At 34.8% G+C, this 12,310-nt stretch overlaps 1 protein-coding gene and 1 long non-coding RNA gene across 2 annotated transcripts; one reads left to right on the top strand and one right to left on the bottom strand.

The window, feature by feature from the left end:
* Positions 1 to 317: 317 nt before the first annotated feature.
* LOC141633208 (uncharacterized) lies at positions 318 to 1,154 on the bottom strand. Its single transcript, XR_012538017.1, has 2 exons — positions 720 to 1,154; positions 318 to 549 (listed from the first exon to the last, which is right to left on the bottom strand). It is a non-coding gene; the product is annotated as an uncharacterized LOC141633208 (long non-coding RNA).
* Positions 1,155 to 6,610: 5,456 nt separating this feature from the next.
* Positions 6,611 to 7,618, top strand: LOC141629469 (protein FAR1-RELATED SEQUENCE 5-like). Its single transcript, XM_074442466.1, has one exon. The coding sequence runs from the start codon at positions 6,611 to 6,613 to the stop codon at positions 7,616 to 7,618; it is 1,008 nt and encodes a 335-aa protein (XP_074298567.1).
* Positions 7,619 to 12,310: the final 4,692 nt, after the last annotated feature.

Here is a 12,310-nt window from a genome sequence, read left to right as displayed (position 1 = left end):
ACTTAAAAGTACGGAATATATAATTAGAGTGGGTTTATATGAGAGACAATCTTACCGTAAAATTTGTGAAAATCGAGATAGAACAAACTCTAAAAAATTGTAAACAATGTACAGTATGTATATTATTATTTTGTATGAAAACACATTGTATACTCTCTTGTCGAATATAAATATTGACACAAATAATATCTTCACAATTCAAAAAAAAAAAAAAAAAGACAAACAAATGATTGGACGGAGGGAATATCATACATCATATGATTTTCATTAGTATAAAAATTAGAAGCAAGGTGAATAAGAGGCTATGGCTGACTATATACCAAGGAGAACATTGATATATAAAGACTTTCTAAGTATGAAAAAGCTTAACATGGTTTGCAAATTTTAAGAGAGACACATACAAAAAAGTAGTATTTGTTCGACGCAACTAATTCAAACACAATAATTAATCGCATCAGCAACATAGTTATCACACACACGTAAAGCGGAGCGAATTTGTAAAACAATAAACGCTACATGTGAAGTTTCCAGTTGAACAAACAATGCCTCCTGCAAAATGGAAACTAAAATCATCAATTTATCACAAACTCACAAAGTAAGATCATTATTACTTCCATCACTAAATCTCGTCGTTACCGTCTAACACAAACAAAAAGTAAGCGTTTCGTTAACAATATAACATCAAATAATTAAAGCCGCGACGTATATATTAATTACACCTTGGTAAACCATAGTTATTGACATGCTCACCCTGTCAACAAAACAAAAGAAATTTGTTAGTAAAGACTATATACGACGTCTTGTATCATATTGTGAAACTAATCAACAATTGACAAACAAATTAACATTAACAATTAACGATATAACAATAATAAGCCAATATCGAGAGAAGGGAAATATATCATAGCTTAGAAAGTAATTAGCGGTTATATATACAGATAGTCTTTGTATCCTACTCGAATAGATATTGTGTAGTTGTGTATACTTCTATCAGAAATACAACATATTCTACTTGAAAGTTGTTTTTTCCCACGCAAAGAGGCAGTTATTGTTTTCCGTCGAAATACAAATTCCATGAGAGATATATGGTGGCATTGTCAATTGACAACCTTAAACGGCTTTTATTATGATAAACATAGTTTAGACAAAGGAAGCTAAATTCTTACTAACTATTATCTTAATGTTAAATATTAACTAATTATATTAATTAATTGAAGTAAAATAGAATTAGGTAATTTAAAAGAGTTGGACACTCTCTAATCGCTCGAAAAAAGCTTCCTTTATTAATATAGATAGACTAGATACTAGATTTAATGCCCGTGCGATGCACGGGCCAATTTGTAATATCCTGTGGCTAATCATTTAATAATAAACTATGTACTTATAAACTTCTAAAATATCAATTTTTTTGGTCATATTATTTTTTCTAAATTTTTCAATAAAATAATAGATACTAAATGAATTTGATTTGTCATTTGATTTTCACCATTTTATTGAATGCTAGTGATTTTTAAAACGAAGAAAATATTTTGATTATATTCTAACATGAGAAAATCACCATATATTCGGGTAATCCATAACACCATAGGCAAAGATCATAGCATATTCTGTCGTAGATACTAACTTTGTATTTGAGACCCTTTCCTAATCGGTTTTGGTGCTGTTTGCTACCAAAATATGTCGATCGTATTCATTTAACACTATCTATTATCGTAAATCTGTTTCTGTTGTTTGTCAAACATGACCTTTTTATGTTCACAAAAAAGTTACGTATAATGTTATTTTATAGGCTTAGTTAAATTTGAGTCGATTATAATATCTTTGAGGTATAAATTTTCCCTTTTCTAAGGGATAAAGCGGGTCATAACTCATATGTAATCTTTTGAGGTATAAATGTTTCCCTTTTCTAAGGAATAAAGCTGGTCATAACTCATTCACAAAAATTCCGGAGAGACAGTCTCCTAATAACGTTACTGAGAAACTTCTCACATAATGAGGTGAGGGACCCATTGTGCTTCTTTTTTCCCTATTATATCTCCCACTAAATTAATGGGAGACGGTCTTTCATGAGATCTACTTCTCCAAAAAAAATACCATTTCAAATTCTAATTCTCAAGCACGAAACTCTTCGGATCCAACTTGCAACTTTAGGATGGTTGAACTACACGTCCTTGTACATTTTATTGAAAGTGATCACATAATTAAAGGTTAATTCCATTCAGTAATAAATAGTATAATAATTCCAATTTCAATAGTACTACTCGTAATTCGTATGTTTAAATTTTCTATATGATAAAATTTAAATGTGTGTAGAACTCGTAGAAATTCATGTTGTCGATCCCATTAAATCGAGTACTGACCCATTGCGAGTTTCCTGTGGGAAGCATTTATATACAGATATAGAAATTGTGTTCTACTCGAAATATATTATGTAGCTATTGAGAATATTTCTAGTATTTATTTATTTTTATTAAATAAAACCTATTCTATTATAGCCAAACTCTTGCAATCTTCTGTTATACAAACTCGATATGTGTTAGTGATACCGAGAATATTATAGTTCAAGTAAAATACATATATTATTCCTAAATTACAAATAAAAAAACATAATAGATTTTTTATAGGTAGTTCAACATCGATAAATAAAACAAATAACTTGCCAGAATATCGTTTTTTTATACCTTTTTAGCTTTACACTCACCAAATCCACCAGAAAACATGTATGCATCCTGCCTAATGAAAGCTCCTTCCCGCCTTTCATCATAAACTTCGCTGCGGATCGAAATTCACTTATGAAAGCCAAAATGAAAATTTAACTCGAGAATAAATAAATATTAAATAATTTAATTATAAAAAAAATCAAAATAATGTATAATATGCATTCATATATGTTATACGGAACGTTACTAATTTTTTACCGGAATGACGAAGATCAACTATCATTATTTATATGGCGAATGTAACATATTGTACCTGCAAAACAATAAACTATGTAAGACTTTGTGAAGGAATTAATTTTTGCTATTGAACATTGAGATCAATAATAAGCAAACATTAAAGAAAGAATACGAACACAAACATTAGTTAAATTAAAACTAATAAAGAAGGACAACAACACGGAACAACAAAGAAAAAACGAAGTATCACGAAGCAAGCAATTCATAGACAAATCTGAATTTATTGTGTGGATCTCTTTAAATAAGGTGTCATTAAATAGTTAAATACTAAATACAGTGTAGGTTTTAAAAGGAAACGTAACTAATTGTGTACATTAATAGTTTTTGATGTGGACCGGGATTATTTGACAATTTAGTTTACTAATCAAACACATATGACATATGCACTACTATTATACTACTCCGTATTAAATTATTAATTTCACTATTTATATTTTAGGTATTTCATTAAATTATTAATTTTATTATTAATAACTTTCCTTTTATATAACAAATAAATCACTAATTCTTTTATACTTCTATTTTCTAATTAATTTAGCTTATGTAAGATAATATAGAGTATAGTTTTATCAGCATTACACTTGTTTCACGGTTGGGTTATGGTTATTATGTGATAAAATATTATCTTCTCCAATATGTAATCAATTTTACATCTTGATTATTATCTCTAAAAATATATGCATTAAAATATATTTTAGGTAGTTTCAAAAAGTTGGATTCTCTATAATCGCTCGAAAAAAGCTTCCTTTATTAATATAGATAGATATTGATTATAGGAATTACTAATATAATTATTATTATTACATATTATGTTATTCTTACCATAAGTAGGACTTCCACTTACTATTTTACTAATTCTATTATTATTATTACTACATATTATTACTGATATAATTATTATTACCTTTTACCTTTATTTATATTTTATTATTCCCTTATTATTATTTATTAAATCCCGATACAAAAATCCCGTATCATACTCATACTAAATTAATAAGTTTCGGTCCAATTAACAATGGCACACGGCCCAATGCTCAATTATTAGCTAAGCCCAATTCCCGACTTGGATACTTAATTTATTATTTAATTAACGTCTTACTTGTAATTATTATTAGAAATGCCTTTAATTAATTATTAAATTACATAAATTATTCTCATAAATCATTATCAAAATACGGGGTATTACAATAACAAATGTATTATTTTATTACATTTAGTACCACCTTTTCTTAAAATTGTAAAATAATCTCTCAATAAACTTATTGAGAGACAAAGTGAATTTCATTATGAATAATGTTGCGTGAATTATTAGATGCTAATTTGCGAAATCATATGAAGTGGTCATACGAAATTCCTATGGAGTGGTGACGGTCCGTTTATGTAAAATGTAAACCATATCTCACGCCTTATCATTATTGACCAAAATAAAACAATATCACGAAATTCTTCAATGACCATGATTTGCATGTAAAGCCGAACTCTACTTTGTCGTAAAAATTATTATTTTTAATAAATAACTCAATTTATTTTCCATAATCGTATGCTATGGGTGAGTGAAAAAACCTTGAGAAAAACATAATGGGGTAAGATTAATGAGAAAATCATAAGAAATTTCGACTATTTACATAAGTAATCTTATGTAAGCTTCCTTCTATATGATTAAACTGATAATAACAACTACCCTATTTAACGCAAAATTCTTGACATAATTTTGAGTTGCTCATCAAATAATGCATGTCGTTTCTATTTCAGCTAAAAATCCCGTTATAATAAAGAAAGGGAAGCATGGAGAAAAATTCAATGATCCAAACGACAATAATAATCTCGCAAGTTAATACGTATTGAAATTGTAGTACATGTCAATAAATAACTAAATAGATGTGTGAATAGTAAAATTTAGAAATACCTCTTGAATCATATTTGATCATCAAGTTAAAAAGTCATTACCTTTGCAACGATTAGATCCAAGTAATAATAATAAGTACTCCGTATATGAAACAATCATCAAACCTGCAAATAATTTGCCACAATTAGACCAAATAATGTTAAAAATTCCTCCGTGTATGAAAAAACACTCAACCAAGTCGGGAAATAATGCATGCATTGCTACTACTATATTGTAATACACATTCATTTATTAGTTAAAAGAATACTAAATAATAAAATCATAGGAAAACATAACATGAGTAAATAAAATCATACTAAAACGCATGCAATATTGGTGATTATTCGCAGGGTATATATACATACAAAAATATGGTATGTTAATTTGATATAGCTGTTATTTTATGCAAATAGGATTTTCTCTTACGTTGGGGATATGGTTTTATTTTAGGTAAAGCCATATTTTATCTTTTACTACCATACTATACATAATAACAATAATATAATGGCATATTATGTATCTAATCACATGTTAAATTGTATTATTTTAATTAAAGTCTTTCAGAAACGTTGGACTCTCTATAATCGCTCGAAAAAAGCTTCTTTAATAATATAGATAGATATTGATTGATTCCATTTTTTACCATGTTACCATTGGGTCTGGTATGGAGGGAGTATACAAAGGCCGACAGGTTTAGGTGGCGTCTTGAAAGTTGAAACCCACTGTCATCCCTACCTATGAAGGCCGTGACGTACAAATTTGGGAAAAGAAGGCGGACAATCTCAGGATTGAGAGTTATTTAGCCGTGGCCCGTAAAAAAAAGGAAGATTGAAAAAAAACCGAGAGTTGAAGTACAAGTCTACAAGTGTGGCAGAGGTGGTAGCATTGTAGCAATAGCAGCGTGGTTTGTGAAGGCAAATTATATCCTGCTCCCAGGAGGAGGGAGCAGGATACTCCCATTCAGTTATTTGTATTAATTTTTTTTTTAAAAAAAAAAAAAAAAAAAAACTCCCCACTACAACGTCAGTTATGCATACTCCTTTCCAGTTTTCCCAAATTTTCCAAGTTCATAGTTTCCAATTATTTGTATTAAAAGTTAATATCTCTACGCTGATTTCTTCGGTGATTTTCATATGGAGCAAATATTTCATGATCATCATTCAATTGATTTGAATAAATCTGCGAACGAAGATATTGACATTGAATTCAATGTCACAAACCAAGGTATGTTTGCATTTACTAAAATTGATTTCATTTGATGATGACGACATATTATCTTTATCCTATGAATGTTGAATGATTCAGAAGTTATATACATAATCTTTTATATGTATAATCTTATTTACAACACAATTTGCAGTATTTGATTTTTTGTTTTTTTTGTTTTGTTTATTGAACAAATTTTCTGATAATTTCGATATGCATAACTTTGTATCTCATTATTCAACTGATACTTTGCTAATATGTTGTATATTCATTACTTAATATCTCCATATTCATCGAGTTTTCTGTGAATAAATCGTATATTCACTTCTTAATTTCTTCAGATTCATCATTTTGTGCTAATAAGTCGTATATTCACTGCAGTCTGTGAGCATATTCATAAATATGCCGTCAATGTATATATTCACTACTCAGTAGCTGTGTATTTATTTGTCTGAGGATACTACATTAAACATATAAAAGAGCCAGTATCATGAAATAGAGCTTTTTTTTTATCCTAATATTATAATGATTTGTTTCATAAAATAGCACTTACGTATTAATTATGGGAACATATTTACAACTAGTACAAATTATTATTGCAGCATATGAGGAGTTCGTAGTCATCGAAGCCGATGAATATGAGTTTCTACATAAAGAGGTAAAGAATGAGCAAGAAGCCTATGATCTTTACAATGACTATGCGTTTTTGAAGGGGTTTAGCATAAGGCGAAACAAGCAAAGGAAAAGATCAGATGGATGTGGCATATCAATGAAACAATATTGTTGTTCGAAAGAAGGTAATAAGAAATCAGATGCTAAATGTTACATAAAGCAAGATATAAGAACAGATTGCAAAGCAATGATTTGTTGTTATGTTGATGAAAAGGGAACTTACATCGTCACAAAACATCACATGATCCATAATCACAAGCTATGCCTAGAGAACAAGCGCCACCTTCTCCATTCCCATAGAAATGTAAGCAAAGAAGACATTGACTGGCTTATGAATTTGGTGGGCAGTGGCATCAAATTGTCTGATGCTGTAAGACTAATCACGAAAGAAAAAGGTGGACCAGAAATGGTTGGATATACACCGAGAGATGCTTACAATGTGATTTCAAGGGAAAAGAAAAAGTGTATTGAAGGTACAGATGCACATGCCCTTATTCAAATATTCATGAGACGTCAACAGCATGAAGAAGACTTCTTCTTTGACTTTGAGCTAGATGAAGAAGGGAGATTATGTAATTTCTTTTGGCGTGATGGTCAGATGAAGAAGGACTACGATTTATTTAGTGATCCAACAATTACCGACACAACTTATAGAACTAATCGATACGACATGATTTGTGCTCCTTTTGTTGGAATGAATCACCATGGGAGAAATATAATGTTTGGTTGCGGCTTCGTGTTGAATGAGAGAACCGAGTCCTTCATTTGGTTATTCAAAACATTCTTAAAATCAATGGGTGACAAGCAGCCATCAACAATAATGACTGATCAATCAGCCGCAATGGCAGGAGGTATTAAAGAAGTGTTCAAAAAGTCATGCCACCGACTATGTGTATGACATCTAATGGAGAACTCAAAAAAGCACATAAGACATCTAAGAGCGCGAAAAGGATTTGTTGAGCTTTTTGATCAAGTTTTGAAATATGTTGATAGCGTTGCGGAATTCAATTTGTACTGGAACAAGTAAGTAACTTGTATTTTCCTTCTGCATACATATATTACATTCATGCCACATTTGACGACGAATATGATTGTTAGCATTTGGATATGGTCTTTTGTGCATAATTCATTATATATCTTAAATGTACTTTCACCATAATGAAAATAGTCACCAATGCAATTAAGAAAACTACTGAAATATTTTAAATGACTTATCAACTTGGCATATGTCACACCATTCTTCTGACGTATTCATAACATGTGCTGCCATATTCTCATTTATTTTGTTATACGGACATATTCATCAATATGTATTGTCATATTCTTCATAAGTTCTAAATACGTAGCAATGTAATGAATGTAGTTCACTAATCATTAGTTCATTACTATGAATGTAGGATGGTCACTACCTATCTGTAATACTCCGTATTTATAAGTCTTGGGGTACTCTATCGAGTAGGCCTTACTCTGTCGAGTAAGGGTAAGTTGCGAAATAGAATAGTTTCTGACCTGTTGGGTACTCGATCGAGTAGCTGGAGTACTCGATCGAGTAAGGGGGTACTCGATCGAGTACCTTGGGTACTCGATCGAGTGTCCGGTTTTACGGGGAGTTTTCTCGGGTTTTGTTAATTATGCGATTAAGGTATTTAAGTTTCGTCGTCATTGTTTTAAATCACTTTTACAAAACCTAAAACCCTGTTTAAGAGAGAAAGCAACAAGTTCATCTTCCTAATCGCATTCTTAGCAATTCCCGGAGTTCAGACGGTCAGTTCTTGTCGTTATTCGTATCGTTGAGTTCCTTGCGTCGAGGGTAAGATCTACGTACCCTTTTTATTGTTTTTCCCTTGTTTTGGTTAAACCCTAATTTAGAGATTGGGGGTTTTTGTGTGTAGTATGTGATGTGTAGCCTCTATGTGTTATATGATAGGAGGAGGGTTCGTAGAAGAGGCTTTTTGATACAGCTGTTGATACCGTCTGACTGTTGTGCTTTCCATGTAGGATTTCCTACTCAGTATTAGTCCCATAATGGGATATTGGTGATGTGTTGTATTTGGTTGTTTGATATAATGATTGTACTGTGTTTGTGGTTGTGATTCTTTGTTGATGGTTCTCGAGATGCGTTCTCGGTGAGTGGGGTCACTTGCGGGAGTGACTTCACGCCCTAGTTTCGCCCTTCGTGGAACCCGCCACGGAAGGGGATGTGCACATTAATGGACGGGGTTATCGCTCACTATGTGGAGCGGGGATTTGGTGGGTACGGCTGCGGTCCTCCATCGGTGGTGGTCCAGTGGACGATCGGGATTGAGATGATGGGAGTTGGTTGGTTGTGTGTGTGTGTGTGTGTGTGTGTGTGTGTGTGTGTGTGAGTTAAGGTTCTGTTTATCTTATTATTGTTATACATTTTGATTGTGTGATTAGTATCGACCCGGTGTTGTTTTGTAAACTGCGGTGATCCATTCGGGGATGGTGAGCAGATATTGAGCAGGTATTGAGATGAGTACTTGGGATAGCTGGGATTGCCACGACATGATGATAGGAGTCTTCCGCTGTAGCCTTTAGTTTATTTACATTTCAGTTAGACAGTCAGTTTGAAATCATGTAACGTACTTTTGGTTTGGTTTTGAGGATTGTATCTGTTCACTAAATTATTTATAATAAACATTGTTTCTTTATTGTTGTTTGATTATCATTGCCTCGGGTAACCGAGATGGTAATGTCTTCATACCTGAGTGGTCCTGGTAAGGCACTTGGAGTATGGGGGTGTTACAAATGGTATCAGAGCGACGATCCTGAAACCTGTAACCAATGAAGTTAATGAACATAGGGAGTCAATTAAAATGAACCGGGGTAAAAGTTGTAGGAGCTAGTGCAAAGGCTTGGGAGACGTCCTAAAGTCGCAGGGTCGCCCTACAACTTTGAACCGGTCACATGGGGGAAATGTTTGTCGAGTCGTATGTGTGTTTGGTTAACTTGTTTACGAATGTGATGGAATGTGTTAATTGTTGGATGTTGAAGTAGAAAGTTGAGCATGTGAAAGAAAATGGTGATATGAGGAAACTTGTTGATGAGATGATAACATGTTGGATGATTTACAATGTGGCATTTAATAACATGATGAAATGGTTTCGTAGATAGTAGAAAAGATGCGTAGTATGCTTATTATGATATAATGTGGTTTATAAAGTTTAGCATGTTAGCATATGACGTAACATGCGGGTAGCTTCTATGAATTAGTGTTACTCGATCGAGTGAGACTGGCTCGATCGGGTGGGTTTTTGGCGATTTTGAGTCCAGAATCGAGTTTTGGGGCACTCGATCGAGTAACTAGGGGTACTCGATCGAGTAGGGGGTCACTCGATCGAGTAGCCTAGATACTCGATCGAGTAGGTAAGAGATCAGAAGGTCTGTTTGGGTTCTGGAGTTTGGGTACTCGATCGAGTACGTGGGGCACTCGATCGAGTATCCCGTTACTCGATCGAGTGTGTTTGGGAACTCGATCGAGTGGGTTCTGGGCAGCGTGTTTTCGTGTTTTGAGGTTTAGTACGTGTGTTTATGTTTACTCTTTCTTATATAGCTTCAAGATGCCGCCCAAGAGAAACGCTTTGTATGCGAGAGCTGAGCTTATGACCGTGGATGACATCGTTAAGATGTTAGAGCACCAGGATGCTCTCACTGAGACCCTGAAGAGAGTGAATGAGGACAAGGATAAGAATAAGGAGAAGGAGGTTGATCATTCTAAAATCAGCCTCTATATTGCGAGGTTTAACCCGAAAGAGTACAAGGGAGTGGGGAACCTAATCGCTTGATAGTTGGTCGAGAGAGATGGAGAACATCTTAGACTTGGTTCATTGTCCGGATGAGATGAGAGTGGAACAGTGCGTTCTATCTCGAGGGAGGCGGAGGCAAGTGGTGGGATTCGGTGAAGGTGAGTGCTAAGGAAATATATACCAACCAAGGCTTACCTGCTATACCTTGGGAAGAGTTTCGTAGAAATTTGTGAGAAAGGAGTTTGTACCGGAACATGTGAGGAGTAAGTTGAGAGAAGAGTTTGATGGTTTTAAGATGACTCTTTGAGATGTCCGTGGTGAGTACTACAGCTGTTCAATGAGAAGTCTAGGTATCTTGAGGACATGGGTTTGAGTGAGGAGAATTTGGCATTGAGGTTTGAGAGGGGGTTGACCACCAAGATTATGGATAAGTTACCCGTGGGGATCCTTACTGATGTTAAGGAAGCTTATGAGAGGGCTGGGAGAGCGGAGAGGTTGGTGGAGATGGCTCAGGAGAGGTCAGGTGGTGAGAAGAGGAAGTCCGAGAGCGAGGGTGGTGGCCAATCGAATCACAAGAAAGGCAACCACAATCAGTCTAAAGGATTTTCTTCGGGTCCGGGTTTAGTCTTTGGGGCTTCCTTTGGGCGTGGCCGTGGAAGTGTGAGTAATAGTTGGGGAGTGACTTGCTATGGTTGTGGTGGTGTAGGCCACAAGATACATGAGTGCACGAGTGCAGGATCTTCGGAGACGCACAGAGCTTCGCGAGCAACAGACCGGCTGGATCATGGCCAAACCGGGGAAGTCAGAGTTACCAGAGTGGAGGCAACCGCAACGGCGGTAATTCTTATCAGAAAACACCGACGAACAACAACAACAATCAAGGGTCGGGTGCTAAGCCGACCGCATCAGCCAGTACTATCCAGGGAGGTGGACAGAATACCAGTGGCAAGTTATTCATGATGGAGAAGAAGGCAGCTGAGGAAGATGCGCACGTTATCACCGGTACATTCCTTGTTAATGGTATTCCTACCTTTGTTTTGTTCGATTCGGGGGCTTCTCAGTCGTTTGTGTCTTCGAGTCATGTTAAACAGTTGGGTTTGAGAGTATATGAATCTGTTAGTGAGCAAGTTTTCATACCTTCGGGTGAGTCTGTATCGTGTGGGAGATTGTTTAGAGATGTATCTTTGATAGTTGGGCAAGTTGATTTCCCTGTAGACTTGCTAGAGTTTCCTCTTAACGGTTTTGAGATGATAGTTGGGATGGATTGGTTAGGAAAGTATAAAGCTAAGATAGACTGTCATCAAAAGAAAGTGTCCTTAAGAGGTCCAAAGGGTGTTAGTGTGTCTTATCGTGGGTTTCTAGTCAAACCCAAAGTTAAGTTGATTGCAGCTGTTACCTTGAAGTCTTATCTGAGGAAGGGATGTCCTTTGATCCTGTGCCATGTGAGAGATGACCGGATAAAGATTCCGACAGTTGATGAGATACCAGTGGTGGGAGAGTTTGCGGATGTTTTTCCGGAGGAGATTAGGGGTTGCCACCGAAGAGGGAGATAGATTTCACCGTTGAGTTGAAGCCAGGGACGGGGCCAATCTCTAAGGCACCGTACCGTATGGGTCCTAAGGAGATGGAGGAGCTTAGGAAACAGTTAGATGATTTGATAGAGAAGGGATACATTAGACCAAGTGTATCGCCTTGGGGAGCACCAGTTCTTTTCGTGAAGAAGAAAGATGGGAGTTTGAGGTTATGCATAGATTACAAGGAGCTGAACCGTGTGACGATAAATAACAAGTATCCTTTGCCAAGGATAGATGACCTGTTTGATC

The sequence above is a fragment of the Silene latifolia genome, chromosome Y (genome assembly GCF_048544455.1).
Source record: "Silene latifolia isolate original U9 population chromosome Y, ASM4854445v1, whole genome shotgun sequence".
Taxonomy (NCBI): Eukaryota; Viridiplantae; Streptophyta; class Magnoliopsida; order Caryophyllales; family Caryophyllaceae; genus Silene; species Silene latifolia.
This window is presented reverse-complemented; position numbering and strand designations above follow the sequence as displayed.

Bases quoted from the DNA above. Each gene is read 5' to 3' on its own strand.
- LOC141629469 (XM_074442466.1), top strand. From the start codon at position 6,611: ATGGGAACATATTTACAACTAGTACAAATTATTATTGCAGCATATGAG.